Source organism: Osmerus eperlanus, chromosome 4, assembly GCF_963692335.1.
Source record: "Osmerus eperlanus chromosome 4, fOsmEpe2.1, whole genome shotgun sequence".
In the NCBI taxonomy this organism is placed as follows: domain Eukaryota; kingdom Metazoa; phylum Chordata; class Actinopteri; order Osmeriformes; family Osmeridae; genus Osmerus; species Osmerus eperlanus.
In genome coordinates, this window is record NC_085021.1 from 5656396 (window position 1) to 5677594 (window position 21199).

At 43.4% G+C, this 21199-nt stretch overlaps 2 protein-coding genes and 1 long non-coding RNA gene across 3 annotated transcripts in view; 2 read left to right on the top strand and 1 right to left on the bottom strand.

Moving 5' to 3' along the window:
- LOC134018409 (uncharacterized) overlaps positions 1–21199 on the bottom strand; it is a 50468-nt gene that overhangs the window by 23822 nt on the left and 5447 nt on the right. The window lies entirely within an intron of this gene.
- LOC134019524 (polyadenylate-binding protein 4-like) overlaps positions 4545–21199 on the top strand; it is a 46772-nt gene continuing 30117 nt past the window's right edge. The window contains exon 1 of the mRNA XM_062460484.1: positions 4545–5429. Within this exon, the coding sequence (XP_062316468.1) occupies positions 4545–5429 (885 nt within the window). The remainder of the gene's footprint in view (positions 5430–21199) is intronic.
- On the top strand, positions 19169–20126 carry LOC134018410 (uncharacterized). Its single transcript, XR_009929936.1, has 2 exons — positions 19169–19667; positions 19753–20126. It is a non-coding gene; the product is annotated as an uncharacterized LOC134018410 (long non-coding RNA).

Below are 21199 nucleotides of genomic sequence, written 5' to 3' on the forward strand. Positions count from 1 at the left end.
TCACACTTTAGAATAATCAACAATAATAAATCAATTTGTAAAGCATAATGTTTTACCATTCAGAACCACAGAATAGATCGTCCAGATAGTATTGTCCATTAAGTTCATATTAGTAGCGGGCTGTGACAGGAGGAAGGTTATGAAAACTCAAGTTCTTCGTTGCCGCGGAGGCCTTTTGTAGGCAGGTTTCCACCTACATGTCTTGTAAACCTGTTGCCACGCCTACATGTCTTGTAATCCTGCCGAAGCCAACATTTCAAACATTCCATATGATGTTGAAGATATTCATATTAATATTCAAATTTTATGAATTTTCATATTAAATCATACACCTTAACTGTTGATACCATATTGAAGAAGAGAACTAGGGGGTTTTTATGATGTGAATAAATATATGATTACTTAAGGCAAATCATATTTTATCAAGGTGATTTCAGGCAGCCATTTTTTTACAAAAACTTCTCCATCCACCATACCTCATCAGACAACTTCATTTTTAAAGCGCTTGTGGCCGCACCTCCTCATATGTTTGACAAAAATATTTGCTAGCTAACCAGCCACGTCACTGTCCCAAAATCAATATCAAGATTTTCACAAACAATTAAAGTATCGGCCATATACTAGTAGCCTACTGTACGGCCGCAGCCTGTGGAGCGAGTTGAATAGAAAATGGATGTGAAATGACCGCATCAATGTTTACATTTTCTCCAAACAGTAATTATAAAAGGCCATACGCGACAACGAAGAGCTTGCTTTTCTTTGGTGTAGTGCAGAGGTCGTGCGTTCGAGCCCAGCGAGTGGCGAACAACACCTTGTTGTGACGGAGCGGGGCTAAGTCTGTTACATACCCTCACACAGACACTTCTCTTTTATTCCTGCGGAGTTTTCATAACCTCGCTCCTGTCACAGCACGCTACTACTGTAATATTAACTTAATGAACAATGCATATGTCGTTCGACGTTTGAACTGGAGGCTATTGTGGGGGGCTTTAAACTCCTTATTGGTGCCTTTTCTCGAATGGCATATGCTACGATCGGAGCTCGGCAGCTCAGTGACACCAATTTATTAACAACATGGATAACCTATGTTAACCGTGACAGGCTTATAGTTTGTGAGAGATCATGTTTTCCGAAATGATCGGTTTAACTCAACATGGAGGTGCGCACCAGGAAGAAAATGGAAAGGCTCGGCTCACATGTCATTTCGATCTCATATACATCGCATAAAGTCACCTCAAACAATCAACTGAATAATATGTCTATGTACGAGTTATTGGTACAGGAGAGATGTCCACGGAAGCACAATTTCCTTTTTAGAAGACTTTCAATCGTTCATTTCAATAGGCTGTGTATAGGCTGTGTGTTACGCAGTGTTCCTAAGCGAAAGTTCAGAAGTTCTCTCTCCTCGGTGGTTGGAGACTGAATGTGTCAGATGTCATTTAGTACAAATACATGGGAGGTGCTTAAGCGCTCCGAGATTGTTCAGACAACATGTGGGAGATGGGAATGGCAGTTCGCGAGCTGAGAGGAGGGAGCTGAGAGAGAGAGTTCACGAGCTGAGAGGGGGGACCTGAGAGAGTTCCATCTCATACATCGCACAAAGTCACCACAAACAATCAACTGGCGGTGTGTTACGCAGTGTTCAAGCGAAAAAGTTCAGAGGTCCTCTCTCCTCGGTCTTAAGCTCTTTAGTATTATACTTTTTTATTTTATTCATACATTCAACTTTTTAAAATGTAGATCCGTATATGTGCACCTTCCTGCCACAGTAAATTCCGTGTTTGTGTAAACTTAAATGGCAATAAAAACATTTCTTTTTAGCAGATTTTATGAGTTTTAATTGTCTATTGTATTTTATATTGATGTTTTACCTTGTTTTATAATCTTAACTGTAGCACCTTGACATCTGTTTTCGGATGAAAGGTGCGTTAGAAATACAATTTATTATTATTATTATTAAAAACAGATTCTGATTCTAATGAGCGGAATGAGTCGCGGTGCAGAGAGCGTTCTGAGAGCGCACACTTGCTGTGGAAGCCGGTGAGGTGAGCGCTCTGTCTCTCCCTGGTAGTACAGAAGACACCTTCCTGATCTGTTTCTCTCTAACGAAAACCGTTTTTGACATCACAGACACAATTCAGTCAAGACACTTGCTTATTGATTTGACAATTTATTGATGACATAGACATGGAAATAGCTTTGACTTTGGCGGAGTAAAGGGGAGGCACTCCCTGTCTCTAGACAATATGAGGCAGGAAGCAAAATACAGGAACATGAGATAGGCAGTAGACGAGGTGACATCACAGCCAGCTATAACCAATCCGAAGGGTTACTGTCAATCGACTAGCCTTCCAGCTCACAACCATTTCGAGTCGCCGCCCGGAAAGTGCGAGACGCATTGTGTTCACACTGCGAATATTTACTTCGTTGCTCAGGGTTGATCCAGGATCCGAAGAGAATTGACCCATAGTCGTGAACGCATCCTGGATAGTGCTATGCGCTGCTGATGGGGCTTCATCATTTTGGAAAACACGATCTCTCCAAGGTGTAAGCCTGTCGTTTATCGCGGCAGGTGAACTCAAACGTCTTAACACGAAAGCAATTCCGCTGGCGTCTGATTGGAAAGTCAGACTTATGCATCCAAGCGTCAAAGTCCAGTTGACGGATAGGCCTATGGACTGCTCGCTCTGTAGTTCGTCAGACAACTCGGGTTCCATCACAGGAAAATGGGTAGTTCCACGTTTCAATTGGAAGCTTGTGCGGGGTTTAAAACTTCAGTGAAGCGCGTCTTCTCTCACCTTCTCAACGCGCGACACCATTAATAGGACAACATTTCGGTTTAGCTATATGTTCGGGACACAACGTGTCCACTAACCATCCCGAGAATGTTTTAGCGGACGATTGCTGGGTGTATCAACAACACGGGTTCCATGACAGGAAAATAGCCTATGTCGTTCGACGTCTGAACTGGAGGCTATTGCGGGGTTTTAAACTCCTTAGTGGTGCCTTTTCTCGATATGGCATATGCTATGATCGGAGCCCGGGAGCTCAGTAGGACACCAATTTATTAACAACATTTCCGACTCTGCCCATTTATGTATAAAAGTCATATAAAAGTCTATCCACCACCATTTTGCACTATGCTGCCCGATTTCATATCTTTTTGTATCATTGTATATATTTTATATCTATTTTATATCTCACATTGTTTAGCTCTTTAGTATATTTTTTAGCTGTTTAGTATTATACGTTTTAAATTGTATTTATACATTCAACTTTTTTTTTAAATAAGATTCGTATATGTTTATGGTATGCACCTTCCTGCCACAGTCAATTCTGTGTTTGTGTAAACTTACATGGCAATAAAAACACATTTTGATTCTGATTCTATACACAGTCACACTTATACCTACTTATTTATTTGACAATTCATTGATTACAATAGACATAAAAATAGATTTGACTTTGGCGGACTGGAGGGAGGCACTCCCTCCCAAGTGAACTAAAACATATCAACACGAAACCCGTTCCGCTGGCGTCTGATCGGAAAGTCAGACTTAGCGCATCTTAAGGCCGATTTATACTTCTCCGTTTTTACGGAGACGGACACAGGGAACGCCCTCTCCGACGAGGAACTCCCTCTCCGTGCCCTCTCCGAGCCCCTCGGAGAGCTCTACGTGCACCTCCTGATTTTCCTGACCATCCGTCCGTCCGTCATTTTACGGATACCCCTTGGCTGTGATTGGTCCGTATTAAGAACCGCTTGGGTCAGGGGCGGGGGTGGGGTTGCCGTGACCAACAAGACGGAACAGAATCCTACAGCAATGGCCGTCAAAGGATTGCCATTGCTGTAAGTGTTGAAACCATTGCTGTAAGTGTTGAAACAAAAAATGTTGAAACCCCCTTCCCCCAGGATAGCAATATAAGGTTTGTACGTTTACGTAAGCCTAGAGTTAACTTAGGGGTAGTTCCTCTCTGCACAAAAGGAATGTTGAACACAATATCATTTTATACAGAATGAAGGGTGACATTTTCACCTTTTCTGACAATTGTACATGCATCCTAAAATCCTATTACATTGGTCACCATGGGAGTGGTCACCTGAAGTAGCCTACAAGTGGTCATCTGAAAGGTCATCTGTGGCTCTCTCTACCTCTCTCTTTTTCTCACCCTGTCTCTGTAGCTCTGTTTGATGACAATAATGTCCTATTCTCAAGTGTGAATTTTGTGAGCAGATCACGTTTTGTGAAGATTCCAAAAAAGGTCAAGTGGTTCCGGTTTATTTTCTGTGCTATGTGCCAGTGTGTGCGTTGGTCACAAACAAAAACGGAAAATGTGTTCCGAATAACATGGAAGTCATGTCTTTGATAGACAAACAAAAAACTGCGTTACTACACTGGCATTATAGTGGAACATCGTCTAAATCATCTATGACGTAACAGAACTTTTGGCATTTAGAATCCACAGTTTTGCATTAAAGAACCTTGTTAGACATAACCTCATCTAGTTACCTGATATTATTTCCAATTAGATAGTAAGAAAAAATGAATCAGCGTCCTTCTAGTCGTCCAAAAGCTTCCTTGTATGTAGGAGACATACACCAACATGTTACCGAGGCAATGCTCTACAATCACTTCAGTCCCGCCGGGACCATCCACTCTATCCGCGTCTGCAGAGACAGGGTCACCAAGCGCTCTCTGGGTTATGCCTATGTTAACTTCAAGAGGTCAGTGGATGCCGAGCACGCCTTAGATTTCTGGAATTTTAAACTGACTGATGGCTCTCCGATTCGTGTAACTTGGGCCCACCAGCGCGACCCGACCCTGACAAAGAGCGGTGTGGGTAAAGTCTTTATTAAGAACCTGGACACGTCAATAGATAACGAAAATCTATACGACACCTTCTCTGGCTTCGGCAAAATCTTGTCGAGCAAGATTGCATGTGGTAACAATGGCTCAAAGGGCTATGGTTTTGTTCAATTTGAGACCGCGGAGGCTGCCGAGAAATCTATAGAAAGATTGGACGGTATGCTGTTTAATGACAGAAAAGCATTTGTGGGCCGCTTCAAATCTCGCAAGGAGCGCCAAGCTGAGCGCTTTTGTTCATGCGCAAAGTTCACCAATATCTACATCAAGAACTTTGGGCAGTATGTGGATGAGCAGAAGCTGACAGAGGTGTTCAGCAAGTATGGAAAGATCACGAGCGTCTGTGTCATGAAGGATGAGAATGGCAAGTCCCGAGGGTTCGGCTTTGTGAACTTTGAGAGGCACGAGGATGCGCAAAAAGCTGTGGATGACATGAAAGGAATGCAAATTAGCGGCAAGCTGATCTATGTTGGCCGCGCCCAGAAGAGGTTAGAGCGTCAGTCCAAGCTCAAGCGTTGGTTCCAGCAGAACCAGGCTTGCATGACATGCCCTTCTAAGCAGCAGGTGAGTAGAGGCTGCAGTCACATAGTAAAAAGACGAAGTCGAGCAGGTCCTGACCCAGCCTCTGGTCCATCTCCTGACTAATACCCAGGTCCAGACCCTGGCTCAGGCTAATGTCCAGACCCAGCTTCAGGCCCAGATCCAGACCGGGACCCAGGTCCTGACCCATGCCTTCACCCTGGCCTTGGTGTCTACGCAGCAGGTGTAAACCATACACACATTTATATCTTAAATGTGTGATACACAAGGTGGCACCAAAAACCTTGGGCGTCTACTGTATCTATCTAACTGTGTGTATTTAACATAATATGTGCCCTGTCTCTTTCCAGCCTGCTGTCTACACATGGATAAGCTCTCCTGGTGTGTGTGTTGTGCCTGGAGTTTCTAACCCTAACCGACAACTGAGCATGACTGCTCTGGCCCAGCTCATGACCCTGGCTCACAACCAGACAAAGGCCCAGACCCTGATGGAGATTCAGGCCCAGACCCAGACCAGGGCTCAAGTCCAAGTTCAGGCCCTGATTGGAATGCAGCAGGTAATTACAGTACTGGCTTTTGTAAAATGACTTTTGACATGTATTACAGTTGTATTACAGTTTCACATAGTGGCAGCACTAGGATTGTGTGTATCGTATGTAAAGGTATATTTTAAATTGTGTGTCCCTCTGTCCTCCATTAGCTTTCTGCTTATGTGTGGGGCAAGGAGCCTCTGACAGCCTCCACACTGGCCTCCACTCCTCTGCACTACCAGAATCCTAAGCTGGGAGTGTCTCTCATCAGCATCATCCACAAGTTTCAACCACACCTAGCTGAAAAGCTCACCGGTATGTTCCTGGAGATGGAAAATGATGAGGTGATCCACCTGCTGGGATCTCCACAGGCTCTGCACTCTAAGATCAATCAGGCAATGGCTGCCTTTCGTGCCTCCCGGATGAATGTGGCCAAGGTTATGTCCCAGCTTAACCTCCAGACACCTGTGAGGATCACCACCCTGCACCAGGCTAGCCAGGACTTCAAATCTTCTGCAGCTGAGACCAGCCTGACGAAGCCTGTTGATGGTCTCCAGGGAGTCGTGGGAAGGGAGACCTTCTTGCAGCTGTATGGTGTGAAAATCAAGGCTGTGATGAACACTTCCGATAGGCATCAGCCTACCACTGACATCCAGTTGCTGCTGGACATGAAAGAGACAGACAAGCAGATCAAGCGTTGCTTCCAGCGTTGGTTCCAGCAGAACCAGGCTCGCATGACATGCCCTTCTAAGCAGCAGGTGAGTAGAGGCTGCAGTCACATAGTAAAAAGACGAAGTCGAGCAGGTCCTGACCCAGCCTCTGGTCCATCTCCTGACTAATACCCAGGTCCAGACCCTGGCTCAGGCTAATGTCCAGACCCAGCTTCAGGCCCAGATCCAGACCGGGACCCAGGTCCTGACCCATGCCTTCACCCTGGCCTTGGTGTCTACGCAGCAGGTGTAAACCATACACACATTTATATCTTAAATGTGTGATACACAAGGTGGCACCAAAAACCTTGGGTGTCTACTGTATCTATCTAACTGTGTGTATTTAACATAATATGTGCCCTGTCTCTTTACAGCCTGCTGTCTACACATGGATAAGCTCTCCTGGTGTGTGTGTTGTGCCTGGAGTTTCTAACCCTAACCGACAACTGAGCATGACTGCTCTGGCCCAGCTCATGACCCTGGCTCACAACCAAACAAAGGCCCAGACCCTGATGGAGATTCAGGCCCAGACCCAGACCAGGGCTCAAGTCCAAGTTCAGGCCCTGATTGGAATGCAGCAGGTAATTACAGTACTGGCTTTTGTAAAATGACTTTTGACATGTATTACAGTTGTATTACAGTTTCACATAGTGGCAGCACTAGGATTGTGTGTATCGTATGTAAAGGTGTATTTTAAATTGTGTGTCCCTCTGTCCTCCATTAGCCTTCTGCTTATGTGTGGGGCAAGGAGCCTCTGACAGCCTCCACACTGGCCTCCACTCCTCTGCACTACCAGAATCCTAAGCTGGGAGTGTCTCTCATCAGCATCATCCACAAGTTTCAACCACACCTAGCTGAAAAGCTCACCGGTATGTTCCTGGAGATGGAAAATGATGAGGTGATCCACCTGCTGGGGTCTCCACAGGCTCTGCACTCTAAGATCAATCAGGCAATGGCTGCCTTTCGTGCCTCCCGGATGAATGTGGCCAAGGTTATGTCCCAGCTTAACCTCCAGACACCTGTGAGGATCACCACCCTGCACCAGGCTAGCCAGGACTTCAAATCTTCTGCAGCTGAGACCAGCCTGACGAAGCCTGTTGATGGTCTCCAGGGAGTCGTGGGAAGGGAGACCTTCTTGCAGCTGTATGGTGAGCAAATCAAGGCTGTGATGAACACTTCCGATAGGCATCAGCCTACCACTGACATCCAGTTGCTGCTGGACATGAAAGAGACAGACAAGCAGATCATGTAAGTCACAGTCATTTACTCTTTTAGTATCTTTGTATCCAAGTATTTTGTACTTATGAGCTTAGTTAACCTGATATTTGATATTAGTATTAATATTTGATATGTTCTGATGTTAATGGTAGGCCTTCTCTTCTCTTCCTCTTCTCACCCAGTGAAGACCTCAAGCCTGTCGCAGCCAGAGACCTGAGCCTGCTTCACCTGAGCAGAGAGCTTCAACCAGAAACAGCGGTTTTTTCCAAGAGCCATGGTGGCTCCATAGCTGCTCCCAGGCAGAAAGCAAAGAAGAAGGGAGGAGGATGTTTCTGTGGCCTCATGAGGGCTTTCGGGAGAGCTGTCAGGAGAGCTTTCAGGAGAGGAAGAGGAAAGAAAGTAAAACCTTTAAGTTGATCTTCACGGTTGTTATTACGTAAACATGGTTACATTCATAATAAACATACAGTGTGCATACCATGTTGGTTATCAATGGTTTCCTGGTGTTCTGAGCACATAGAACATTTTCTTTTTCTTTTTGAAGGATTGCACTGTGGGTGAGAAGACCTATGGTGGAATCTCACATGCAGAAAACATCACCTCCATGAAAGCTGCTGCATCTGCAGTGAAGAATGGAGATGCTGATCAGTTTCCCACTACTCTGTAATCCACATACATTATTAATCCTTAATTAAACATTCATTGCATTTTATTTGACTCTTGACTGTTGTTATTTTCATCTATTAATATCATACCAAAGATATCTTTATCAAACTTCCTATTTGAGAATCTTTAAACTTGTCTCATTTGCGCAATGAACTGCATTTCTAAGTAAAGCCTCTAGATGGTCCAGTTATCCCAGTTATCAGGAGGATTCTTGCAAGTGAGTTGTAATGCTCTTATGAAAGTATGTGGAAATGCCCCACAATCCCTTTGGCGATTCCTACTGCATGATGAAACTGCTATTTCTTTTCTTGGTTTAACATGTGTTGTATGTGAGGCCATAGGCAGGGGTTAATATGAGTATGGGAATTCATGACTCAGCTTTTAAGGTATCCTTTAAAATGTGTCTGACTCATGTTATATTTGGGTGTTATGAGGTTGTCAATGGTCATCTGTCAGTTACCTCTCTACATTCCTTTTCAAAAGTTAATTTAATCTGAAACCTTTAACAGTTCAGCTCACACCATTGTTGGCAACTAAGCCAAAGAGAATCACACTACATAAGCCCAGTCATCCATATTCTTCCTACAGTTGACCCAAAGAATGCTGCCTGTCACAACTACAGGGATGATTGTAGCATGAGCGTAGTCTGACTACGCCATCTAGTATAAAAAGTCTAGAACTTGAGAAAGGTTTGTTTTTTTGGAAGGAGGGAACAGTGTGTGTGACCGAGAGGAACAGACTAAACAACAGTTTAAAAATAAGGATTTAATCAATTGATTAAGATGGTCCAAAGCTTCACAAGGCATCATTCTCCCATCCCTATATAGGCAAGACAAGTTTATTTGTATAGCACATTTCAACAACAAGGCAATTCAAAGTGCTTCACATAAAACCATTAAAAGCATCAAAACATAATGCAAAAGAAAACACGATTTAAAAACAATTAAGAACATTCAAAAAGCAAGAAATTAAATAAAAGTTGCAGTGCAGTTTAAAAAATAAAATGCAGGAGTGAGATGCAGAAATTGATATTCTTTAATCTGGTTCAATTAAAGGCAACAGCGATTAGTAAAGTCTTCAATCTGGATTTAAAGGAGCTGAGGGTCTCAGCAGATCTGCAGCTTTCAGGGACCTTGTTCCAGATATGTGGTGCAGAAAAAACTGAACGCTGCTTCTCCATGTTTAGTTCTGACTCTTGGAATACAAAGTAGACCAGTCCCAGATGACCTGAGGGGTCGGGATGGTTCATAAGGTAGCAGCAGATCACAAATGTATTTAGGCCCTAAACCATTCAGTGCTTTATAAACCAGCAGCAGGATTTTAAAGTCAATTCTTTGTTGGACAGGAAGCCAATGCAAAGACCTCAAAACTGGAGTAGAACTCAGAACTGCATAGATTCCCTTTCAGCACAGTCACTTTGCAAAGTCTTTTCTAGTCTTGCTACGTGTGTATAACCTGTCACTGGCACCCTGACAGACCTTGTTACGATGCACCCTGACCCAGTGTCTTGGATCTTCCTTTTGCTCCCGTGTCTGACCATCCCCTGGCCCTGGCCATGCTCCTGTGGATTTGCCCCTCAATACCTGTTGTTCCTGTACTGACACACCCGTTTTGACCACATCATTGGATTATCCCTTTGTACCTTTGGAATCTGCTTATTAAAGTTCTGTTCTCCACTTGGATCTGACTCCTGGTCCCCTTCCAATTTAACAGTGACAGATATCAAAGATGTGTGCTGCATTAGTTTTTGTTGTTGTCGAGCACAGTAGAAGTCATGAAGGATCTATTTGTCTGTTTTTATATCATTTCTGTTCTGTTCTCGAGAAAAACATTAGATGAATGTTGACTCATTATGTTGTATTTGTCTCATTAGAAAAACAATTTACAGGAAACCAAATGATGACCAAAAAGGAAGTGTATGTAAATTGTTGACCATACCAAAGTGGCATACAAAATGCATGTAATGAGAGGAGATAACATTGAACAGCAGTTCAAAATTCTAGTAGTTTTTTTCCTTTTGTTTAAAAAAAAAAAAGCATTTAGAAAAACCTTCATTCAGCAACTCAACTCTTCAGCATTTAAGAGCTAGCAGGGTGTCTCCTTGCCTACAGCATTACTGGTCATCAGATGACAGACTTGGCAGAACTGTCATGTTCCGTGGAGGTTCCCTCTCCATCACAACCTCTCTGTGAGACACAACAATGTGAACTCTTGCTTACTAGAACACATGCAGACCTTCAGCAATCAACAGTGCCAAGTATATATATTCTATATACTAGAATGATTGGAATAATATTCATATTTATAATATTCAATATTTTACCATATTCCACCTTAAACTTCCTGTATGCCACAGCCACAATCACAGCCACAGCCACAGCCACAGCCACAGCCACAGCACCCCGGTCCCTAGTGTGATTGCGAAAGTTGGTGGTTGTAGGCAGACCTGAAGAAACACATACACACACAACCATGGAGTTTTACTAGTGTTTCCAGGTTCTGTGGTCAAAAGTGAGTGCTAAATAGTTGTCTTTCTCACAAGGCGTTTTTATAACCAACAGTAAACAGACCGGCAGACATGACGGTGTACTATAATGTTTATAATTTTTGTAATAAAGTGCATCAGAGATGTTACTATGAAAACTGAGGATTCAGAGTCTCCATGTTTAGTTGTTTGTCATCTGCTTCTCTTGACATGGAGAGAAACAGCCACTGACCTGGGCACAGCTCTGTCTTGTGGAGTTTGGCTGTCTGGTTACTGATGGGGTTTTCAGCCACACAGCTGTAGGTGTCTCCATCCTGGTCCTTCATCTCCAGATGGAGAGAGATGTTGGAGGAGAGATCAGGACTGCTGGTCTGGTTAAGTCTCTCCTCTCCTTTGTACAAGGTTAGGGTCAAATCTCTCCCGTTCTTCACAGAACACTCCACCATACAAGAGATGTTGTTGGCTGACAGAGGGAGGTATGAGTAACTGATGGCAGGACCGGACACCATGTCTGAAAACTTTCATTCAAATGAGTGCCAGTTAGTGTGCCAGTTATTTCCACTAGGAGGTGATATTAGTCTACAGCTTTGAGTCAAATTAAAGCGAAACGTACACAAACAATGCACAGGCAAGATGAGTGCTTCTCCGGCATAATGAAATGCACTAAATGAAATAAGTGCAGGCTAGTGAGCAATAGGAATAATGTGGTTGTGCGTGTTCATGTAATTAACTCAAACAATAAGTATGTCAAAGTAGGACATTCATAGGAGCTGTTGACAATTTACTGATTCCTAATGTGCATGTGTTTGACTGTTATTTAGTTATGTTTTACACTTGATTTAAAAAAAAATGTTTTAGGGTCGGATTTGGTACAAAGGGGGGAGGAGGAAAACAGCAACAGGTTATGGACAGAATATGTAGCAATAGTTAACACTACCCTTAGGGATCAAAATGTTATGGACAATTGAGACATTTGGGACTTTCTTTGCGTATCTTAAAGTGGTCATCTATCTGTGTTTTTAAACCATTTCTTTTTCATTCAATATTTATTAGTTATGAATAAAGTGCTTTAAAGGTATCCTGCTGCATTGCCCTCTTAACAGTGAAAAGGTAAATTACTCAAACAAGAACCCAAGTACAAGTACTTAAGTAATAAACCTACACTCAAACTCAGATACTTTAATGCCGTAGGTATTGTATAATTCAGACTGATTACAATTAAACCAAGCTTACCATAAACGGATAGAGTAAAGGTTTGATGAGCCACTTTGTCTCCTCCGGTTTGTAACTGATAAACTCCAGCGTCGTGGAGTGAGATGTTTCTCACAGTGAGAGATCCGGTCTGTAAGTCCAGCTGAAGTCTGTCTGTAAACTGCTCATCTAACAAAGTGCAACGTAATTTCCCCGGATTCACCTGCAGTAACCACAATTTTTTGTAGATCCATCCGTCGTCAGGCTGGAGTCCAGCTACATGTGTTTCCAGAGTGACAGTCTTTCCCTTTTGCACACTGAGTTGAGTCAGTTGAGCCTGGGATTCCCAATCAAGCATACCTGAAGATAGAAATTGAGTTATGGACAGTTCATTGCAGAGCATTGGGACAATTCAATTCAGAGTGGCCTAAATAACACAAAGCATAAGAAAAAAAATAGGCTCACGCGCATGCAGCCACGATATTTTGTTTATAGTAGAAGGCGCTGTTATCATCAACGCAGCCACAGACAGCGTCAATGCTGCATATGGAAACCATGTTGCCGACCCTGGGGCAACATGGGGAGAAACCCCTGCTGCCATCGCTGCGCCAACAACGGTTGGTTGGCACACAGCATTCTTTGGTCCTTTTGAAAGTCACAGAAACAAAATTGTAACATCAAAATGTTTGCTTTCTTGACCTGCACTCATCTGCTATGTTAAAACATCTGAAAGTCACACATTTTCAGATGTTTCACTTTTATGTTTTCACTTTTTTTCACTTTTATAGTAACAAAAGTAAAAAAGTGGTCTGTGGACGAAATGTGTTATAAAATGGCACAACATTACTGTAATTATACATTTAAACCTATTTTATTATAGCTTAGACCCTAATGTTTATTTTGCTGCTGGTTAGAATATTCTAACATAAATGATGCCAGAGAAATATGGCAGATGTTGGCCGGATGTGTAGAAGTTACGTTGACAAGATGGAGTATGGAGAGCGTTTGCCAATTGGCAAAACGTCGCTGAGAGGTCGGCATTTTAACGAAACTGTCTTCCAGACAAATCTAGATTTGCCACGACCTGTCTGGGGTCTGCACTGGCATGGATGCACAGCAGTCACATAGAGGGTGCTGTGATTCACAAAGCCACATGCTTACCATGCTCCTCTGGGTTGGAAACAAGAACCCACGAACCATCGAAAAAAACTATTTCTCATAGACATACCTTAGAATACTGACCTTGTGTTTGCCCCCGACCTCGTCTCTGTTCTACCTGTATTATATATATAAGCAGTACTGGGGAAAGTTGGGGCCGGGAAGAGTGTGGTTGCCGAACACATCCTGGGAGAAGGGAACTGGAAAGGAGTCAGGTGGAAAGGAGTCAGGTGGCTGAGCGGTGAGGGACTCGGGCTAGTAATCAGAAGGTTGCCAGTTCGATTTCCGGCCGTGCCAAATGATGTTGTGTCCTTGGGCAAGGCACTTCACCCTACTTGCCTCGGGGGATTGTCCCTGTACTTACTGTAAGTCGCTCTGGATAAGAGCGTCTGCTAAATGACTAAAAATGTAAAAAAAAATAAAAATAAAAAAAAAAGACAGACAGACAGACAGACAGAAGCATGTGTGTGAAGAAGCAAGGAGAAGTAGCTTCTGTCACATCTCCCCCGTTCTTCACTCCACCGTACAAGAAACGTTGTTAGCTGACAAACGGAGGGAGGAGTGACTGATGGCAGGACCGGACACCATGTGTGAAAATATTCATTCAAATGAGTGCCAGCTAGTGTGCCAGTTATTTCCACTAGGAGGTGATATTGTCCAAGCATTAGCCTACAGTTTTGAGTCATATTAAAGCGAAATGTCCACAAACAATATACAGGCAAGATGAGTGCTTCTCTGGCATAGTGAAATGCATTGCATGAAATAAGTGCAGGCTAGTGAGCAATAGGAATAGTGTGGAAGTACATTGTGCGTGTTTATGTAATTAACCTAATACTGAGTTGTGTTGGGGCACGTATTTTGCCCCAACAAATTATTTATCATGCCCTCCCCCGCTCACGCCCTCCCCCGCTCACCCCTGCTCACCCCCTTCCCCGCTCGCTCCCTCCCCCGCTCACGCCCTCCCCCCCCAAAAAAGCCCAAATGAATGCTATTTTTTTGGGGGGGGGGATCACGTGCATGCAGCCAGGATCGTATCTTTAAAAAGTTATTCAAATGTTTACTTTTCCCCCGTCCTGTAGCCTAGCCTACAAAGCAGGCTACGGTCCGCTACACTATAGTTCAACGTAGAATAGACCTACTCATCAACGATAATCAATCAATTTGTAAATCATGTTTTACCATTCCTAACCCATACATTGATCATCCAGATAGTATTGTCCATTCAGTTAATAGTGTGCTTTTTTGCATGACTTGCCAGTCTGAAGAATTGTGTTATCTTCAAGTTTGAAGTTCGAAGTAGTGCTGTGACAAGAGGAACACTCCGCAGAACTGTGGTGAGAGAGGAGTCTCGTAGTAAGGCTGGCACAGGTGCGATAGTCGTCAAATGAGGAACTTGTAATGGCCACAGTAACCCTCATGGGATGTGTGTGAGAGAGAGATAACTAGCAAGAGACCTGGTCAAACAGCAAGAGTGTCGGATTTCCTCAAACTAAGCCTTCTGGATGTGTTAGGAGGCAAACTCTGTTGTGTGACGAGTATAGGAGCAAAGTATAAATGAAAAAAACTAGGTAGTCCTTAAGCTAAAATGTCGAAAACTTGAAGAAAAGTATAGATGGAACTTTTTTTCTCCGAGAGTCTGTATAAACCCATATGAGAATGTAAGAACAAACACACAAAATACAATCTGTAAAAATAGCCTATTGAAAAAAGTCGACATTCATCAGATTATCGACATTCATCAGATTATTTCAATAATAACCATTAACGTGCACGTTTTATTGCCCCAAAAATTAAAATGGCAAAAACTTGAAGAAAAGTCTATACCCGTTCCTGGAGATGGAAAATGATGAGGTGATCCACCTGCTGGGGTTTCTACTAGCTCTGCACTCTAAGATCAATTGGGCAATGGCTGCTCTCCGTGCCTCCCAGATGAATGTGGCCAAGGTTATGTCCCATAAATACATTTCAAGCCTTTTTCCTTTACATACTTGCAGGGTTGGGTCAGATTACTTGAAGAATACTACTTGACCTAGTCAATTACTGAATACATTTAAATGCACATTTAGTCATTTAGCAGACACTCTTATCCAGAGCGACTTACAGTAAATACAGGGACATTCCCCCGAGGCAAGTAGGGTGAAGTGCCTTGCCCAAGTACACAATGTCATTTTGCATGGTCGGGAACCAAACCAGCAACCTTCTGATTAATAGCCCGATTCCCTAACCGCTCAGCCATCTGATTTCACCAGACACCACTGGTTAATAGCATTGTCTATCATTGTAGGATATTTTCCAAGACAGAAGAGTCAAGATGGCGTGAGAGGTTTATTCAGCAATGCTCAGTTGGTACAGGAAGAGACAAAAAGCTACAAAAAGATGCAACACTTTATATAGTCTAAATTAGTAAAATCCCCCTCCCTTCATAGAGCGGTTTCTCAATGTTTTCCCAAACCTTGCCCAGAGTCAATGAGGCTGCCATGTGTACACACTCGATATCTGTCTACGGTCAACCTGACCTGTTCCACTTGGTTCCGCTTTGCTCCCACGATGGGCAGAGGTTGAGGGAACACCTGCACACCCAGACGCTTGGCCTTCAATCCTACATGTTCTCAACTGATGACCTTGGCTGTCCTCCTTGTTTTCTGTTCTCTCATACATTGTTGTGGCTCCTTTCTCCATAACAACTCCTTCTAGGGCGAGAAAACACGTAACAACCTTGAAGCTAATGAGGCGTCCCCCTAGGCCCCCCTTACACACTTGAGAATGGGTGAGAACTGTTGTACCCTGTCCCAACCAGGAACTTTTGCCTACGATATCATGAAACTAGTTAAAAAAGGCAATTTTAAAGACGGGATCAAAATGTCATGAAGTAATCCTTGACAATGTAACTTTAAATCTAATGGTTATTTTTAATGTAATCTTGTCCAATTACACACACGTGCATGGGTGTGTGCCTGAACAACATTTTAAACAAAAGAAATTGTCTTACCCATTCTTTTGAATGACCGGTCATTTACGACCGGGAACAACACAGGTATAAAATAAAGCATAGAATACATTTACATTTAGTCATTTAGCAGACGCTCTTATCCAGAGCGACTTACAGTAAGTACAGGGACATTCCCCCGAGGCAAGTAGGGTGAAGTGCCTTGCCCAAGGACACAACGTCATCTGGCACGGCCAGGAATCGAACTGGCAACCTTCTGATTACAAGCCCGCTTCCCTAAACGCTCTGCCACCTGACTCCCTACTTTTATTCTAAACTCCGTTTAGAATAAAACGCCCACATTTTTATGAACTTCTGGAAAAAAATGTTTTGGCTGTTTAGATAGGCCTACCCTGTGTGGAAAAAGTCATGGAACCTTATGTCAATCAGAATAAACTTTTAAAAATCAGAGAGAAAATTGTAAATTGGTCACTTTTGACCGGGACACAACAGGAGGGCTAGACTTGTCATTTTTATAATAGTATACTTTATTGCTTGAATTTTGAAGTTAACAAGTTTCATTAGTCTCATGATAGACAGGAGGTAACATCACAGCCAGCTATAGCCAATACAAAGGGCTACTGTCAGTCCATACGCCTTCCAGCTCACAGCCATCTCGAGTCGCTGCCCGGAAAGTGCCAGACGCACTGTGTTCACACTGTGAGTATTTACTTCGTTGCTCAGGGTTGATCCAGGATCCGAAGAGGACAGAGCCATGGTCGTGACTGCGTCCTGGACAGTGTTATCATGCACTGTCGATGGGGTTTCATGATTTTGGAAAAAATGCTCTCTCCCAGGTATCCCCCTGTAGTTATTCGTGGGCGTGGCAGGTGAATTCCTCACACATCTCAACACGAAAGCGGTTCCGCTGGCGTCTGATTGGAAAGTCAGACGAATGCATCCAAATGTCAAAGTCCAGTCGACTGATGTGGACTGCTCGTCCTGTAGTTCGTCAGACAACACGGATTCCATTACAGGAAAATTGATCGTTCCGCCTTTTAATTGGAGACTTGTGCGAGGTTTACAACAGCCTTGAGGCGCGTCTTCTGCGTTGGGAGCTGAGGAGGACGCCATATATACAAACTTTGGTTGGACAATTCAGCCGAGGTTGGATACACATTGTTGCATAAAAAAAATGAATAAACATAAAGCATGGTTGGATAAACCAGCTTTGTTGGTATTCTGAACAGTCATACCTAGACATAACAATGTTCGGACAATTCAGCCGTGGTTGAAATGTAATTTAAAGATTCTGTTGTCAGCCGAAGTCTAACCCTGTAACATGTAAATGTTGCAATTTTGAGGAGTAATCCGCCATTGTCAGGATGCCATTATGCACGCAGCTAGGGGTTCATATGTAGGCCTACTTCGTTCATTTTCTTCAACATTTTGCGCACATGTTTTTGCTCATTTTGTGCGGGTGATAGTCTTCATACCACTATACAACTTTCATTTTACAATAAAAGTTTTAAAAGCTTTTTATTTCTGATTGCGACTCCAAGCATGTTATAAGGTAGGCCCGATTGTGCCGATGTTTAAATGGTAACTTTGTTTAGTCTTCATACCACTATACAACTTTCATTTTACAATAAAAGTTTTAAAAGCTTTTTATTTCTGATTGCGACTCCAAGCATGTTATAAGGTAGGCCCGATTGTGCCGATGTTTAAATCGTAACTTTTTAAAATATTCTGTTCACACAACAATGTTTGCATCCTACCAATTCCAGGAGGCCTAATTTGAGGAATAACGTGTGCGTATTGGCATGTATGAGGTACTGGTACTGGAGAAATTTCTACGGAAGCACAATTTCTCTTTTAGAAGATTTTTTTATTGTTAATTTAAACATGCAGTGTGTGTGTTATGCGGTGTTCCTAAGCAAAAGTTCAGAGGTCCTCTCTCCTCGGTGGTTGGAGACTGAATGAGTCATGTAGAAGCCTACAAAAAAAATGGGAGGCGCTAAAACGCTTCGAAATTGTTCAGACAACACGGGGGAGATGGATGGGGATGGCAGCAGCTCAATGATATCTTACAACAGGGAGTGAGTGAAGTCGTATTGTTGAGGCATTTTGATGCCGCCTCATCGGACGTTGTAACTTTCGCAGGTTATCACAGAGCTCTGGATAAGAGAGTCTGCTAAATGACTAAATGAATGATGGCCGAATGCTGGCCGGGTGCCATGGCTGAACTAGGCTTCGGTCATTTTCTTCAGCGTTTTACGCACATAATGTTTTCGCTTATTTTGTGCGGGTGACAACCGATTTGTTCCTGGCACAATACAACTTTCATTTTACAATTTTTAGTTTTAAAGTTTATATTTTTGATCGCGACTCCAAGAATGTTGTCAGACAAGTATAGCCACACAGCCCTAGATTCAGGTTGGTAAATTGTGCCTATGCGTAAATGGCAAGCTTTTTGACAATTCTCGTCAGATAACAAGGTAATTGCATCATACCAATTCCAGGAGGCCTAATTTGAGGATTAACTTGTGCGTATTGGCATGTATCAGTTACTGGTACTGGAGACATTTTCACGGAAGCACAATTTTTCTTTTAAAACATTTTCTATTGTTAATTTCAGTAGGTTAGGCTGTATGTGTTAAGAAGTGTTCCTGAGCGAAAGTTCAGAGGACTTCACTCATCGGTGGTTGGAGACTGAATGAGTCAGATGTCATGTAGTACAAACAAATGGGAGGTGCTAAAGCGCATCACAGTCAGCTATAACCAATCCGAAGGGCCACTGTCAGTCCGTTACGCCTTCCAGTCTTGTAGGCTATATAAGTCTATGCTTCCAGCTCACAGCCACTTCGAGTCGCCGCCGGGATAGTGCAAAGAAGAAACCGAAGAGGATCCGAAGAGGCTGGGAAACCGAAGAGGATCCGAAGAGGCTGGGAAACCGAAGAGAAAACCGAAGAGGATCGAAGAGAGAAACCAAGGAGGAAATCGAGGAGGATCCGAAGAGGAGGTGGCTCTAAAAAAGTGCACGACTATCAACTCGCTACGGCTCGCTGTCCCATTCGTTTCAATTGAGCTGTGTGGCTGGGAAAAAAGCTCCGTTTGACAATTCTCTCCAAGTCGGGAGGAAATGTCCTCTGTAAATGGAGGACTCGCCAAGGTCTCGTCCTGGACAGGAGAGGGGGAGGGAATCTGACGGACGGAGAGGGAGAGGGGGAGGGAATCTGACGGACGGAGAGGGGGAGGGAATCTTGTTCAGTTGGGCTTGTGCCTTCAAAATATCTCTGGATGCAAAAGCCAAAATATCTCTGGATGCAATAGCCAAATAATAAAATATCCATGAAACCCAAACAACAATTCACACACGTAGGTTGTCTAGACTTGTAATATTTACACTTTATTACTTTTGATTGATTTTTGAAGTTAACATGTTTCATTTGTCTCATTATAGACAGGAGGTGGCATCGCAGCCAGCTATAACCAATTGAGCTGTGTGGCTGGGAAAAAATGGACATCATTCGTGTCAATAGAGCTAGAAACCTAGGTTGCTGGGAAACAGTGCACACGGTGTACGCCTATCAACTCGCCATGATGCTGCCGGCCAGAACCGTGGCATGGGTTGTCCCAATTGTGCGACCGCACATGGCCTCGCGCCTGCCTGGTTTGCAATCACAAAGTTTTTTGTTTTGTTTTCTACTTTCAATATTTTTGTATTCCTGTTCTTGACTCGATGTGCTCTAAAATGAAATAGAAATGAGCTAGAAACCAACAGGTGGCTGGGAAAAAGTGCACACAGTGTACGCCTATTAAATCGCTACGACGCTGCCCACTGTCCGATTAGTTTCAATTGAGCTGTGAGGCTGGGGAAAAGTGAACATCATTCGTGTCAATGGAGCTGGAAACCTACAGGTAGGTGGCTGGGAAAATAATGTGTACGCCTATCAACTCGCTACGACGCTGCCCACTGTCCGATTAGTTTCAATTGAGCTGTGAGGCTGGGGAAAAGTGAACATCATTCGTGTCAATGGAGCAAGAAACCTAGGTTGCTGGGAAGCAGTGCACACAGTGTACGCCTATCAACTCGCCATTATGTTGCCCGCCTGAACCGTGGCATGGGTTGTCCCAACTGTGCGACCGCACAAGGCCTCGCGTCACTGGTGGCCTCGCGCCTGCCTGGTTTGCAACCACAAAGGTTTGTTTTTCTACTTTCAATATTTTTGTATTCCTGTTTTTGACTCGATGTGCTCTAAAATGAAATAGAAATAGAAATTAGCTAGAAACCAACAGGTGGCTTGCCCGGTTTGCAATCACAAAGTTTTTTTTTTTTTCTACTTTCAATATTTTTTTATTCCTGTTCTTGACTCGATGTGCTCTAAAATGAAATAGAAATGAGCTAGAAACCAACATGTGGCTTGCCTGGTTTGCAATCACAAAGTTTTTTTTTCTACTTTCAATATTTTTGTATTCCTGTTTTTGACTCGATGTGCTCTAAAATGAAATAGAAATGAGCTAGAAACCACCAAGTGGCTGGGAAAAAGTGCACACAGTGTACGCCTATTAAATCGCTACGACGTTGCCCATTGTCCGATTAGTTTCAATCGAGCTGTGTGGCTGGGAAAAAGAGGACATCATTCGTGTCAATGGAGCTGGAAACCTACAGGTAGGTGGCTGGGAAAATAATGTGTACGCCTATCAACTCGCTACGACGCTGCCCACTGTCCGATTAGTTTCAATTGAGCTGTGAGGCTGGGGAAAAGTGGACATCATTCGTGTCAATAGAGCAATAAACCTAGGTTGCTGGGAAACAGTGCACACAGTGTACGCCTATCAACTCGCCATGATGTTGCCCGCCAGAACCGTGGCATGGGTTGTCCCAACTGTGCGACCGCACAAGGCCT